This window comes from Acinonyx jubatus, chromosome A1 (genome assembly GCF_027475565.1).
Source record: "Acinonyx jubatus isolate Ajub_Pintada_27869175 chromosome A1, VMU_Ajub_asm_v1.0, whole genome shotgun sequence".
In the NCBI taxonomy this organism is placed as follows: Eukaryota; Metazoa; Chordata; class Mammalia; order Carnivora; family Felidae; genus Acinonyx; species Acinonyx jubatus.
The window spans coordinates 131,130,625-131,144,564 of record NC_069380.1 but is presented as its reverse complement, the minus strand read 5'-3'; the positions used below and the strand labels follow the sequence as shown (position 1 = coordinate 131,144,564).

General features: G+C 37.1%; 1 protein-coding gene across 2 annotated transcripts in view; it reads left to right on the top strand.

The window, feature by feature from the left end:
- SGTB (small glutamine rich tetratricopeptide repeat co-chaperone beta) overlaps positions 1 to 13,940 on the top strand; it is a 49,365-nt gene that overhangs the window by 24,777 nt on the left and 10,648 nt on the right. For both annotated transcript variants that reach the window (XM_015065329.3, XM_015065328.3), the window contains exon 6: positions 10,183 to 10,287. In XM_015065329.3, the coding sequence (XP_014920815.1) occupies positions 10,183 to 10,287 (105 nt within the window). The remainder of the gene's footprint in view (positions 1 to 10,182; positions 10,288 to 13,940) is intronic.

Here is a 13,940-nt window from a genome sequence, read left to right as displayed (position 1 = left end):
CTCCACATTGTATATTTGCAGTTTTTTCAATCACACCTTAGATAATATAGCTTAAAGTTCTGCACTTTTGCTCTAAACTTGTTCCAGTTTACCTGTATCTGTTACTCTGTAGTTCCCAGGAATTCATACAGCATTTCCGGAATTGGTCTGACCACAGTAGTCTTCTAGGGCTCTCATTTAACCTACTTCTAGATAGCATAATTATATATGTTAGCGTTTTATAGCATTATTTATTGAATTAATATTTTGGTTTTGGTTTATTAAAGTGTCTCTTTTTCACCCATTCTCTTTATTCTGTCATTCAGTCATATTTTCATTTGACAGGTTCTTGCCAAACACCTGCTGTGTACCAGTGCTGTCACTGGAGGTTTAGTTGTGTCTCTTCCAAAATTCAGGATCTTCTATTTTATCCCTGTAGAATTTTATCTTGTTAAAGTCTCTCATGTGTATGACCCTTAATCTTTTCGGGTAATTTGTAAAGTAATGTGTTTACTTTTTGCTCCAAGTTTCATGTCATTCACAAACTTAAGAACGCCACATGTTATATTCTGTCAGTTATGAAGTCAACTAAGGGAACAATCATAGGGAAGTGGTTAAGAGCAGGGGTTCTGACCCAGCCTCTTTGGATTCTAATTTCTGGCTCTGGCACTTACTAGGTGTGTGACCTTGAGCAGATTACCTAACACAGGTATACTTTAGTTTCCCCATTAGTAAAATTTGGCTAATAGTATTTACCTCATAGGATTGTTGTAGAGATCAAATAGTTAATACACATAAAGTGCTAGGAAGCTTTCTAGTAAAGAGTGTTGTACACAACAGTGTTATTATTGCATAATAATATTGTCTACTCATAATAATATAAATATTAGTTATATATTATATTAAATATATACTGTATAATTAATTCTATATTGTAATGTTATTATTCAATATTATTATTTATGCACACTGGGTTTTTTTGTTTTGATCAGAATATGAAGAGAGATCCAAATTTATTGGGAGTCCAAATAGGTTGTCAATTGTCTTTCTCTGATTTAATAGATTCTGGTAGTAAGCCTGTTAAAATGAAAAGGAAATGATGTTAGTCTGATAGGTGTTGTTTTGAATTAATCTAGTGTCATTTATCTTCTTTTGGGGGGTTTCTTACATTTTTATGAAATACTTGGAAGTTGAAAGAAGTTTGCAGTAAGTACTCTTATATCCATCCATATCAAGATATTGCCTTTAATATTTCAGTATATTTGCTCAATCACATTTTTATTCAGCTATTTGTGCTCCCTCTGTTTATTAGTCCATGTTACTTTTGATGAATTTCAAGGTAAATTGCAGCCATTAGTACATTTTCCTCCTAACTACTTTATCATGCAATATCATTAATAGAATGATAGAATTGAGAGACAAATACATATACTTGCACAACACAAAACCCCCTATCAAGATACCGAAAATTCTTTATGCTCCTTCAGAGTCAGTTGCCTAAAACATCAGAGGCAACCATTGTTTTCTTTTTTCCACTAGAGGTAAGATTTGTTTCTTTTAGAATTCCACATAAAAGGAATCATACCACATGTACTTTTTTGAGTGAGACTGTTTTTATTCAAGTTAATGGTTTCAAGCTTCACCATGTTCTTGCTTCTCTTAGTGGTTCTTTTTTTTTTTTTAATGTTTATTTATTTTTGAGAGAGAGAAAAAGAGAGAAAGAACATGTACAAGTTGGGGAGGGGCAGAGAGAGAGGGGCTGACAGAGCATCTGAAGCGAGTCTGATGTGGGGCTTGAACTCATGAACTGTGAGATTATGTCCTGAGCTGAAGTCAGACATTCAACCGACTGAGCCACCCAGGTGCCCCTCAATGGTTCTTATTTTTAATTACTCAGTAGTACTCTATTGTTTGAGTGAACCACAATTTGCTAAGCTGTTTTCCTGTTTATGGTCACCTGGGCTGCTTTTAGCTTTTTGTTTTGTACAAAATTTATAGCTGTTGGATCCATAACAAATTTAGTTGTACATACTAGAAATCCAACTATATTATCTTTACCAAAAAAATCCCTTTATTAATATGTTTTAATAATCTAGCCCCAAAAAATAAAAAATCCGAATAATTTGTAGAAAATGAATTCCTCAAGCTATGGTTTTATGTTTTTTATTCCTGTTATCAGGTAAATATATGTTTTAGCATATTAAATATTTGAAACAAAAGTATTTAATGAAGTGTCACTAAATGTTATGACCAGCTATAGATGTTATCAGAAAATTGCTTGTTTATAGAACACAGTAAGCCATACACTTTTGACTATGAATATAGTAAATTGGATCCTACATAAATCATTTATTTCAAATGAGATTGCGTTCATTAATAATCTTATGTTTGCTAGTACTGGATTTGAAGAGATTATTGATAATACCTGTGCTTGCTTTTCATTTAATTATGGTTAAATTGAAATCAATAATCAAGCTTATCTTTTTCATTTAAATGGTATCTATGTTCCTGAGGAGTTCAGTAATAGAGCATGGAATTTAATATTAAATAACTAGAAAACTTTATTTGTACATTTAATACAAATATTGAGAAAAGGTTTAAAAATTTTTTAGATCATAGTGGTTTTTTTTTTTTTTTAACTTTTTTTAATGTTTGTTTATTTTTGAGAGAGAGAGAGAGACAGAGACAAAGCACAAGTGGGACCGGGCAGAGAGGGAGAGAGAGGGAGACACAGAATCTGATGCAGGCTCCAGTCTCTAAGCTATCAACACAGCCTGACACGGGGCTTGAACTCATGAACTGTGAGATCATGATCTAAGCTGAAGTCAGACGCCTAACCTCCTGAGCCACCGAGGCACCCCTAGAAGTGATTTTTTTTATTTGTTAAAAAACAATCAGTTGGCATATTTCTTAATCTTGAGTATTGCTTTTCTAATATCTATCTTAAAGGCTAATGATGCTTTAGGCTCAGGTTGGGTACCAGGAAAACCTGAGTCTTCCCTTGAATACCTATTATTTATTTTTACCTTTTTTGTATACTCCTAGAATTGACTGTGATATGTAACGTATCAGTTTATCATACGTTTTACCTTATAGTTATATACATACTTTTTTCTTCAGGTGAAGGGCAGAGATTGGATCTTTTTTTTTTGTATCCCCTATAGTACCTAGCATTGTGCCTCACAGGAGTTCAGCCAATTTTTTTTTTTTTTTTTTGGTTGCATGGAGGACTATACATAGAGGACTGTACACTTGTATACAGAAAACAACAAATGATTGAGTATAGGTCTAAAACATTTCCAAGTACTTTATAATATGAAATGATATTTTACATTAAACAAGCCAGTTTTCTGGGTCTTCTGTCCCTAAACAGTATTCTTTATTTCTTTTGTACAACCTCATTGCTGATTTGACCCATATTTGTCTCATGCTTCTGGGATGGAGGGATGGTTGAATGACTGAGGCAATAAATGGAATTAAAGATGTACAGGAGAGAGACCAGGCGTGATGGAGAAAATTTGTCCAGAAGACCTCTCAGGTGATGGGGGATTTGAGTTGGAGCTAGATTTGATGGACATAAAGAAATTAGAGGACAGGGAAAGGGTCTTAGGTTGGAGAGCATAATTTAAAAGGCACAATTAGGAATCATCAGGGCATGGTACCAAGGAATGCTAGAGACAGCATGAGCTCCGAGAAAGCTTGAAACGGAGACCACGTTGTTTGGCACTGTTTTCTTCCACCTCCATAAGCAGCATGTAGTCACTAGGCTCCCTGGGAGTTGGACTTGGTTTGTTGAACTTGGAATTGAATCTCAGGTCAGCCACTTAGTAGCTCTGTGATCTTGGGCAGCCACTTAAGCTTTTTGAGCTTCAGTTTCCTCACTTGTAAGATAGAGGTGATACTAACCACATCATAGGGTAGCTGAAGAGTAATAATGTATGTAAAGGAACTAGCATAGCTCTAGGCTTTCAGTATTTGTTTCTTTCAAAAACAGTGTCATTCCTAGCTGTAGAAAGAGGTTTTTGCTATAACTTAATCATGCATGACGTATGGTATGGGAGATGTAAGGCATCTGTGATTTATTTTTCTGCCTTATTTTCTCTAAAAATAGAACACAGATTGTATTCATGGTCAAAAATAGAACACAGATTGTATTCATGGTCTTTCTCTAACAAGGTAAAGAAAGCGAGGTTGTCTCCAAACATGGTGACTCTGACTGTATTCTTCTGTTGGAATTTCATTAGTTATGCCCTGATAACCAGACAGCTGGGGCATTGAGAGCCGGCCACACTGATATTCAGTTCAGACATTGGCATGTTTGGCTTTATCTCACAGAAGACTGGAGTGGAATGCAGCCTGACTTCTCTTCCCTTTCCTGGCCTCAGAGGTTCAGGTGCCTGCATCCTCTTTTGAAAGATGCTAGCTTGCAGTTTGTGTTCTAAAGCAAAAGCTGTCAAGATTGAAAGAGGTGTCAGGTCACCCTCTTAATGTTCTGCCCACTCTTCTTTCTCGGTGTGATTCTCCTTGCTTTATTCCTTGTCTTGTTATCCGCATCTGAAGCCAGGGATCAGAGTGTCTTCTCCTCAGTTTCCCTTTTCCATATACCTCCCAGTAACCCATTTGTTCCCTCCTCCATTTCCATCACTATTCCCTTAGGTTCTTAAATCTGTTAAATTAGTGCTGTAGTACCTTCATTTGGCTTCACGTTTCTACTTGCCCTCCGCAATCCATTCTTCTGCCACAAGAGTCTTTCTAAAATGTGAAATTAATCATGTAATTCTTGCTTTTGCTGACTTCTTATGAGTAACATGTTGCAACATCCCTCCATGGCTTTATGTGCTCTGCCTAGAATGTTTCCTAGGAAAGACTTTAAAACATTTTTTTACATTTATTTTTTATTCATTTTTTTAAAAGTAGCCTCCATGTCCAATGTGGAGCTTGAACTCAGAACCCTGAGATCAACAGTCAGATGTTCTACCGATGAAACCACCTGAGCACCCCTGGAAAGACTTTTTAAATTTCTTCTCTTCCCAGCCTCCTGTCCATGCCCTTCTGCCCTTCCCCAGCCATGTCCTATGGAGTGGTGCTAATCAGTAATGTAGCTCCTAGCCACATGTGGCTGCTCAGATGTAGGTTCAACTTAACAAAATAAAAAATTCAGTTCCTCACTTGCACTACCATATTTCAAGTGCTCTTTAGTTACACGTGGGAAGAGACTACTGTATAGGATAGCACCAATGAAGAACTTCTTTATCCCAGAAAGTTCTATTAGACACCTCTGCAGAAGGTTAACCAGACTTTTCTCATGTTGCCTCTTCCTCTGATACTTTGTCGATACCTCCTTTGATTCCATTGCTGAAATTATCATACTATTTACTTATTTATTTACATGTCTTATTCCCTATTAAGGCAGTGAAAGATTGGAGGGCAGAATTATATCCTCTTCATCACTGTGTATTTGGTTTGGAGTTCAGGGTTTAGCATATTATAGTTTTCAATGAAAGTTTGAGTTGAATTGATAAAGTGAATTTTAGAAGGGAGAATTGCCTTTACTTGAAGACTGCTGATCATGAAGCAGTCATATGTCAGCATGTTTTAATATATATAATCATAAATTATATATTATCTATAATTTCATAAGTTTATTATGGAATGTATGTGTATTTAGGAAAATAAATTTAAAGCTATTTAAAACCTATTTCAACTTATTGAAAGAGTAATACATGAACATCCATATATACTTACCTTAGAATCAGAAATAGCTAACATTTGCCATGTTTTTTTTTTGTCTCTCTTTCTGTCTTTTTTTTTTTTAATTTTTTTTTCAATGTTTTTATTTATTTATGGGACAGACAGAGACAGAGCATGAACGGGGGAGGGGCAGAGAGAGAGGGAGACACAGAATCGGAAACAGGCTCCAGGCTCTGAGCCATCAGCCCAGAGCCTGACGCGGGGCTCGAACTCAGGGACTGCAAGATCGTGACCTGGCTGAAGTCGGACACTTAACCGACTGCGCCACCCAGGCGCCCCTCTCTTTCTGTCTTTTTATGAGTGTGTGTGTGTGTGTGTGTGTGTGTGTGTACCTGTGTATAAAATTTTCTTGGTGGTCCCCAATACTTCAATTATATCTCTTAAGAATAAGGATATACTCTTCATAACTATCATTCCCATCACATGCAAGAAAATGGCATTAATATTGAAATTTCTCCATTTGTCCCCAAAATACCTTCTGTAGCTATGTCTTTTCATCCAGAATCCAATCACTGTGTATTGCATTTTGCTATGTTACTTTCATCTGCTTTAATCTAGAAAATATTACTGTATTTATTTATTTATTTATTTATTTATTTATTTATTTTTAATGACAGACGTATTTAAAGAGTTCAGGCGAGTGATTTTATAGAATGTGCCATATTCTTGATTTGTGTGACTGCTTCCTCATGATTAATTTGAGGTTAAAGTTTGGTGTGAAGCCTACAAAAATAATAACATAAATAAAAGTGTACCATTTATTGCACTATGGTAGGAGGCACATAATTTCAAGCTATCCATTAATGGTGATTGTAAGTTTGATATCTTAGGGTGGTAACCACCATATCTCTCTTATTATTCCTTTTCTAATTAAAAATTATCTGTAGGGTCAGATCATGTGAATATCCATTCCCCAATAATCTTTTACTCAATGTTTTACCATCCATTCATGATATTTCCTTGACTTAGTAAAATGCTGATTGCTACAGAATGATGATTTTCTGATTTTATCATTTCATTTACATATGTTTCCTCACATATTTCTGTAGAGAAGAGCTTCTTTCCATTCCCTCATTTTTTCTTTCCTCCTCCTTCTCCCTCCCCCAACTTTTTTGAGTAACGTTATGGACTCATGAATTTTTAAAACCCTATTTAATATGTTATAATAAATGACCATAATCATTATTTTTGGCACTTCTATTATTCCATATTTAGCTGGTGGGAGCCTCTTTAAACTTGCTATGTGTCCTTCTATAGAACTTTGTTTTTGGATACTTTCTTACTTTCTGAGACATCAAGGTATTCCACATTGCCTTGTGTTTTCTCTGCCCTGGACCTGAGCCCAGCTATTTCTACAGGTAGCTCCTGTTCTTATTAGTGGAGAATAGAATTCAGAAACCAGGATCTGGTTGCAAGACATGATCATTGCTACTGAAGAAGTGTTAGTGCTTCTTCAGTAAACAGATCTAGGAATTAGAATTTTTAAAAAGGCATTGGTTTATACAGATATCTTCACAGAAATCTCTCTTACCCTTCCCCTTTTATATGGATTTCTGTTCTTCCAGAATGAAAAACGCTGCTTTCTAATACCACCAGTATATTTACTCATTAGCTCTACCCTTCAATATTCTTCAGTTGATAGTCTGATATCAATATTCTACCACTAGTAAGCCTACTAAGTAAACTTCAGTTTCTTTGCAAACTTTTTTCTCCTTAGAATCCACCTCATTAAAAATATATACTCAGAATACTGTACTTGAAATTCACTTGAACTCTTGTTGATACACAGCATCATTTGTTTCTGTTTTACTCCATTTGAAGGTTTTCTTTTTCACCCTTTTTGAAGTCTCATTCCCATTTTTATTCTAACTACCCCATGCCACCCATCCTCTGTGAGAGTGAAACTTTTCTTACAAGTTTGATTTCTGAGCCATATTAATGTTTTCCATAAAATTAAACTAACAGGATTCATCAGTAATAATGACTCTCTTTATCCTTAATAATACTTTTTGTTTCATTTCTGATATTAGGGTTTCTACATCAGCTTTTTTTTGCTTGGTTTTCAGTTGGCCCAGTTGCCTTTTTCTGCCCCTTTAATATGTATGTGATTATGTTTTAGTTGATATGTATACAGTTTGAGAAACTGATTTTTATCTAGTTTACTTTGAAATTGCTTTTAAGTTTGATTGAGTTGTTTTTTTTTTTTTAATTTTTTTAATGTTTTATTTATTTTTGAGACAGGGAGAGACAGAGCATGAACAGGGGAGGGTCAGAGAGAGGGAGACACAGAATCTGAAACAGGCTCCAGGCTCTGAGCTGTCAGCACAGAGCCCGACGCGGGGCTTGAACTCATGGACCGCAAGATCATGACCTGAGCCGAAGTCGGCCGCTTAACCGATTGAGCCACCCAGGCGCCCCAAGTTTGAGTTGTTCTTATGCTATGATATGTTCTGGCTTCTCTCTCCCCTTCTTTTTTTTCTTTTTTGCCTTTTATTGTAATGATTTATTTTTACTTCATTTTTGTAATTGTTTGGAAGTGATATATTCTATATCTCTTATTTTAATGGTCATTTAAAAAAATATTTATTTTTGAGAGAATGCAAGCGGGGGAGGGGCAGGGAGAAGGAGCCAGAGGATTCAAAGCAGACTTCATGCTGACAGGAGCGAGCCTGATGTGGGGCTTGAACTCACAAACCATGAGATTGTGACCTGAGCTTAAGTTGGATGCTCAACTGACTGAGCCACCCAGGTGCCCCTTAATGGTCATTTTTAGTGGCCATCTTTGTCATGCTTGTTAGTGTGTGTTGAATGTTGAGTCGCTAAACCCATACCTCTTTTTCATATGAACTACCAAATCAGGTTTGTTGAATTCTGTACTTTCACACTTAAATTTTTTTTTCACTAAAAGAAAGGAGGCTATATGTTTTTTTTTTTTTAAGTTTATAACCTAATTTGAAAAGAAAGGGTCTCGGTCATGCTATATGAAGAAAAATTGACAGAAAATTGGACTCACCACCACATTTCCTTTATAGCCTGCCAGCCACCAGTCACTCACACCACAGGAACCTAAGCACTGTTGAGGCCAGGAATCTTATTTTTAGTTATTTATTTGTTTGTTTACTTAAAATTTTTTTTAATGTTCATTTGTTTTTGAGAGAGAGACAGAGTGTGAGCTGGAGAGGGACAGAGAGAGAGGGAGACACAGAATCTGAAGCAGGTTCCAGGCTCTGAGCTGTCAGCACAGAGCCCGATATCGGCCTTGAACCCAGGAACTGTGAGATCATGACCTGAGCCAAAGTCGGACACTCAACCGACAGAGCCACCCAGGCACCTCTATTTTTATTTATTTTTTTATTTGAGAGAGAGAGAGAGAAAGAGAGAATGAAAGAATCCCAAGCAGGCTCCACTCTCAGCACAGAGCCTGATTGATGTGGGGCTCGATCTCATGAACTGTGAGATCACGATCTAAGCTGAAACCAAGAGTCGGTTCTTAACCAACTGAGCCACCCAGGCGCCCCCAGAATTGTTATTTTGATTAGTGCTCTATCCATTAGGCCTCGAAAAGTGTCTGTGCATTAGCTAGACCTTGACAGATATATGAGTTGAATGAATAAATAAGAACTATTTATTCTGGAATAAATAGAAGAATGAATGGGGCAGTAGTGGGATGGAGGGCAGGAGACGTTATGGAATGTTTTAGTTTGAAGGGCTCGCATGTAGAACAGTCATTCTGCTTATTTAGTCATTATTGCTCTGAGATTCTGTGCTCAGTGGATGGAATGCATTGCCATCCTTTGTTTGCAGCCAGATTCTGGCACACGGGTAAGTTAGATTTTCATCTTAGACTTGCCAGATGATGATCTTAACCCTACTAGTAAAGTGATCATTTAACAGCATACCCCTGGGTAGCCATTTGCCACTGTCTCTCACTCTGCATTCTCCTCTAGTAATTCCTGGTGTTTTCAGTTTTCTGTTTGGGCAAATTCGAAAGGCAATAAGTAGGTAGATCAGTTGTATGACTCACTTATTTATCTTTTCTGTAGGAAAGCACACAGTGAAAGGTGGCCGGCATATTTTCTCTGAATTATTTTTTAATTTTTTTAATGTTTATTTTTGAGAGAGAGACAGAGAGGCAGAGAGATGGAGACACAGAATCCTTAGCCGGCTTCAGGCTCTGAGCTGTTAGCACAGAGCCCAATATGGGGCTTGAACTCACAAACCACAAGATCATGACCTGAGCTGAAGTCAGACGCTTAACCAACTAAGCCACCCAGGAGCCCCTGAATTTTGTTTTTGAGTTATCTTTTTGATTGTAGAATTATCTTTGTTTGATTTAGATATTTACTGGAAGTTATATGCAAAGTGGGACAAGGAAAATATAGTTTTATTAGTACTAATCTCAATTAGTGCCTTGAGGCTGCTTGTAATAAATATCTCTTCTCTTTCTCTTAGGGCTGCTGCTCAGAGTAAATTAGGTCACTACACAGATGCAATAAAGGATTGTGAGAAGGCAATAGCAATCGATTCAAAGTACAGCAAGGCCTATGGGAGAATGGGGTAAGTTCTGGCAAAATGTTCAAAGTAGTACCAAAGAGTATCAAATATGCTGTTCTTAATGGCTTGGTTTTCAATTTCCTGCTTAAATATTGCATTCTCTATTAGGAGGATAAATATAACATTGAGAGAGGAAATGATTGCAATTTCAATGACTTGGGATAGAGATGATCAGTTGTATGATGAATGGTTGGTTGTTGGAGAAAATAATACAACCTTACTCAGTAGACTCACTTCCTGTTCAAGGCCACAAATCTCAAATGAGCACTCAATATCTTGGCAGACAATGCTACTATACTTGCTTCTAAATTCACCTTACTACGCTGAGTGGCTGCTTCTCACTTTTTCTCTCTTCAAATTTCTACCATACCCTCTATGGCAGCTCTCAGCTGATGGTATTGCCTTGCACTTAACTAAGAAAATAGATCCATGTAGAAGAAAAATAACTCTTCCTACTTCTGAATCAACCAATCTACTTGCATTTATATCCTCACAGACTGCCTTTTATTCCTTTTCAAATGGGAGGGTTCTTATCTAAGACTTCATTCATGCCTTAGGTCTCATCCTTTTGTACCTTCTTCAAGACTTTACTCTTGGAGTCCTCTCCTTTATCTTCTGCAACACAAGGTGTCTCTAACAGCGGCAGTGACTGCGCCTGGAAAGGTCCTAGAAAATCACCCACTGGAACCAAGATTTTACTCCGCGAGGCTATTTCCCAGCTCCTCTTTTTCTGCATTGTCCCCATGGCTGGCTGGGTTTGCTCTTTCATCTCCCTCATGTCTCATTTGCTCTCCACTCACTCCAATAAGGCCTTTGTCTCTATCACTGTGCTGACAGCCCTGTTCAAGGTCACCAGTTGTCTATATTTTGCCAAGGCCAGTGTTCGTGTCTGTATCCTTACCCTGCTCCATGTTTTAGTATTTGGCACAAGTAACTTTTTTTGTAAGATTATTGATTTAAGTAATCTCTCTACCCAGTATGGGGGCTTTGAACTCACGAGCCCAAGATCAAGAGTCGCATGCTTTTCTGACTGAACCAGCCAGGTGCCCCAGCATGATTAACTCATTTTTGAAATACTTCATTCTCTCTGCTTCTGTGTCATCATACTTCCTAGTTTTCCTTCTCCTTCACTGGATGCTCTTTCCTCGTCTCTCTTACTGTTTTTTCCTTCTCTACTGCCTCTAGATAATGGCGTACTTCAGGGCTTTCTCTCCTGCTGCTGTCGTTTGTCTGTTCTCTCTTCTGATTCTGTCCTGTCCCATGCTTTTAAATTCCATTTTAAGTCTGTACTCATTATTCATGGAGTCTGTATTCATGAATTTGCCTACATGCTGCAATTTGTTTGCAACCCCCAAATCAATACGCACTGTGCTTTGGTGGTCATTCACAGAAGGGTGAAAAATTTGAGTCACTTGTCTATCATGACAGTTCTCCGCAGAGGTCTGATAAAGCTCTGCCTTTTTGTTTTAGCTCTTAGGCTGTAAACAAGTATCCTTTTCACAGTTTTTTTAGTGCTGTATTTTTTTTTTTTTTTGCTTTTTTTATGCCTTTTGTGGTTGATTTCCTGTTTACACTGGCCCCCAAATGTAGGCTGAAGTGTTGTCTAGTGTTCCTAAGCACAAGAAGGCTAGAATGCACCTTATGAAGAAAATACATGTGTTAGATAATTCTTGATCAGAAATGAGTTAGTGCTGTTGGCTGTTAGTTCATTGCTAATGAATCAGTAATATATATTAAATAAGGTTTCTTTAAACAGAAACACATGTAAAATAAGATTATATTTTGACCTATTGATGAAAATGTAACCAAAAGCTCACAGGATCCCAACCCTGTATTTCCTCTGGGAGGAGTTGTTCATTATTTACTAATTTAGTGTTTGTGGTGACTTTATAGAATTTAACTACTGTTATTAATGAGACTCAGCTTTGTTTGATGGAGCTCTTAAGTTAAATGCCTGAATTCCATACTCATATATTCAATTACTTTTCATCTCCACCTAGATATTAATAGGCATTTAAAGCTTAACATGTCCCCAAAAGAACTTTTGTTCCCTTCTTAAATCTTCCCCATCTCAGTAAATGGTGTCATCATTCACCTATACCCAGTGCTCAGGTCAAAAGCCTAGGAGTCTCCTTCATTCTTATTACACCTGACACAACTAATTCTATTAGCAAGTCCTGTCAATTCTGGTTTCCATATTCAGTACTATGTATCTTGAATGCTGTCTTGTTTATAGCCCTAGTCAAATTATCATCTCGTAAATAGGCTATTGCAGTAGCTTCATAACTGGTCCCCTTGCTACCCTTCCACCCCCACCCATGTCAGTCTTCTGCAGAGAAGCCAGAATGAACATTTTAAAACATAGATCAGATCTGTCATTCCGTTGCAACCAGAATAAAATCCAGACTCCAAACCACAGTCATGTATGATCTGGCACCTAATTATTCCCTGATGTCATCTCTTTCCACACTTTATTTTCTGTGCTTCCTCCTCATCAGCTTTTGTCCCGTTCCTTAAGTCTTCTCAGGGCCATTGTGTTTGCTGTGTCTTCTCTTTAGATGCCCCTCCTCTGATTTTCATGTGGCTGCCTTCTTCTCATCACTCAGGTCTTTTTAGTGTGCCTGTCTTTGAGGAGCTCCCCTATTCATTCTCCTTATTATTACTATTTTTTTGTTTGTTTATTGCTTATTTTCCCAGGGAGGATGAAATTTTCTTAAACTCAAGGACTTTTCCTTTCTCATTGTGAACTATAAAGTAGTCTCTGGTATGCAGTAGGATTTCAATAAATACTTATTGACTGTTGATTAGTTGAGGACTCTGATGACGTATCTTTCATGGTTGACAAGTAGAAAACAAATTAGGTTCTGAGAACTTTTCTTTGGTTAGGCCCTGTGTTCTGTCTAGATCAGAAGTCTGGGAGGCAAGTCGTCCAAGAAAGAATTGGGGTAATTCATTAAAAATGAACATAGAACAAATAAAAAACCTCAGTACTTTCTCTCCATATACACCATTATTATGTAGTTCTGAAGTAATTGTCTGATAAATAAATTCTACTAACTAGGTAGCGAAAATATAAAAATTTAGTAACTAACTCTTTGATCTGTGCCTGGGATATGTGTTGAGTTGTAAAGGGTGCTAATTTTATTTACTTGACAATAAACATGTCTTGTTCAGGAGAAGCTTGCTGATACCTCATAACCCAATTTTATTTTTTATTTTTATTTCTATTTGTTTTTTTTTTAATTAAAAAAAGTTTATTTTAATGTTCATTTATTTTTGAGAGAGCATGAGTAGGGAAGGGGCAGAGAGAGAGGAAGACACAGAATCTGAAGCAGGATCCAGGCTCTGAGCTGTCCGCACAGAGCCTGCTGTGGGCTCGAACTCAGGAACTGCGAGATCACAACCTGAGCCGAAGTTGAACGTTTAACCGACTGAGCCACCCAGGAGCCCCTATTTTTACTTTTTTAATGGCAAATTGATATTTATTGTGGCTCAGGGTCCCTGCTAGGAAGAAGGAAGAAAGTGGGACATTAGGAAGCACAAATCTAGTTCAGAGTTCTTGAAATGGTTTTAGCTTCATGGAGTTAAAATGGCCACAGGATTGTTAGCTCTCTTCTTTGTGGAGCTTTATCATTCATAAGGCAAATTACTTCACA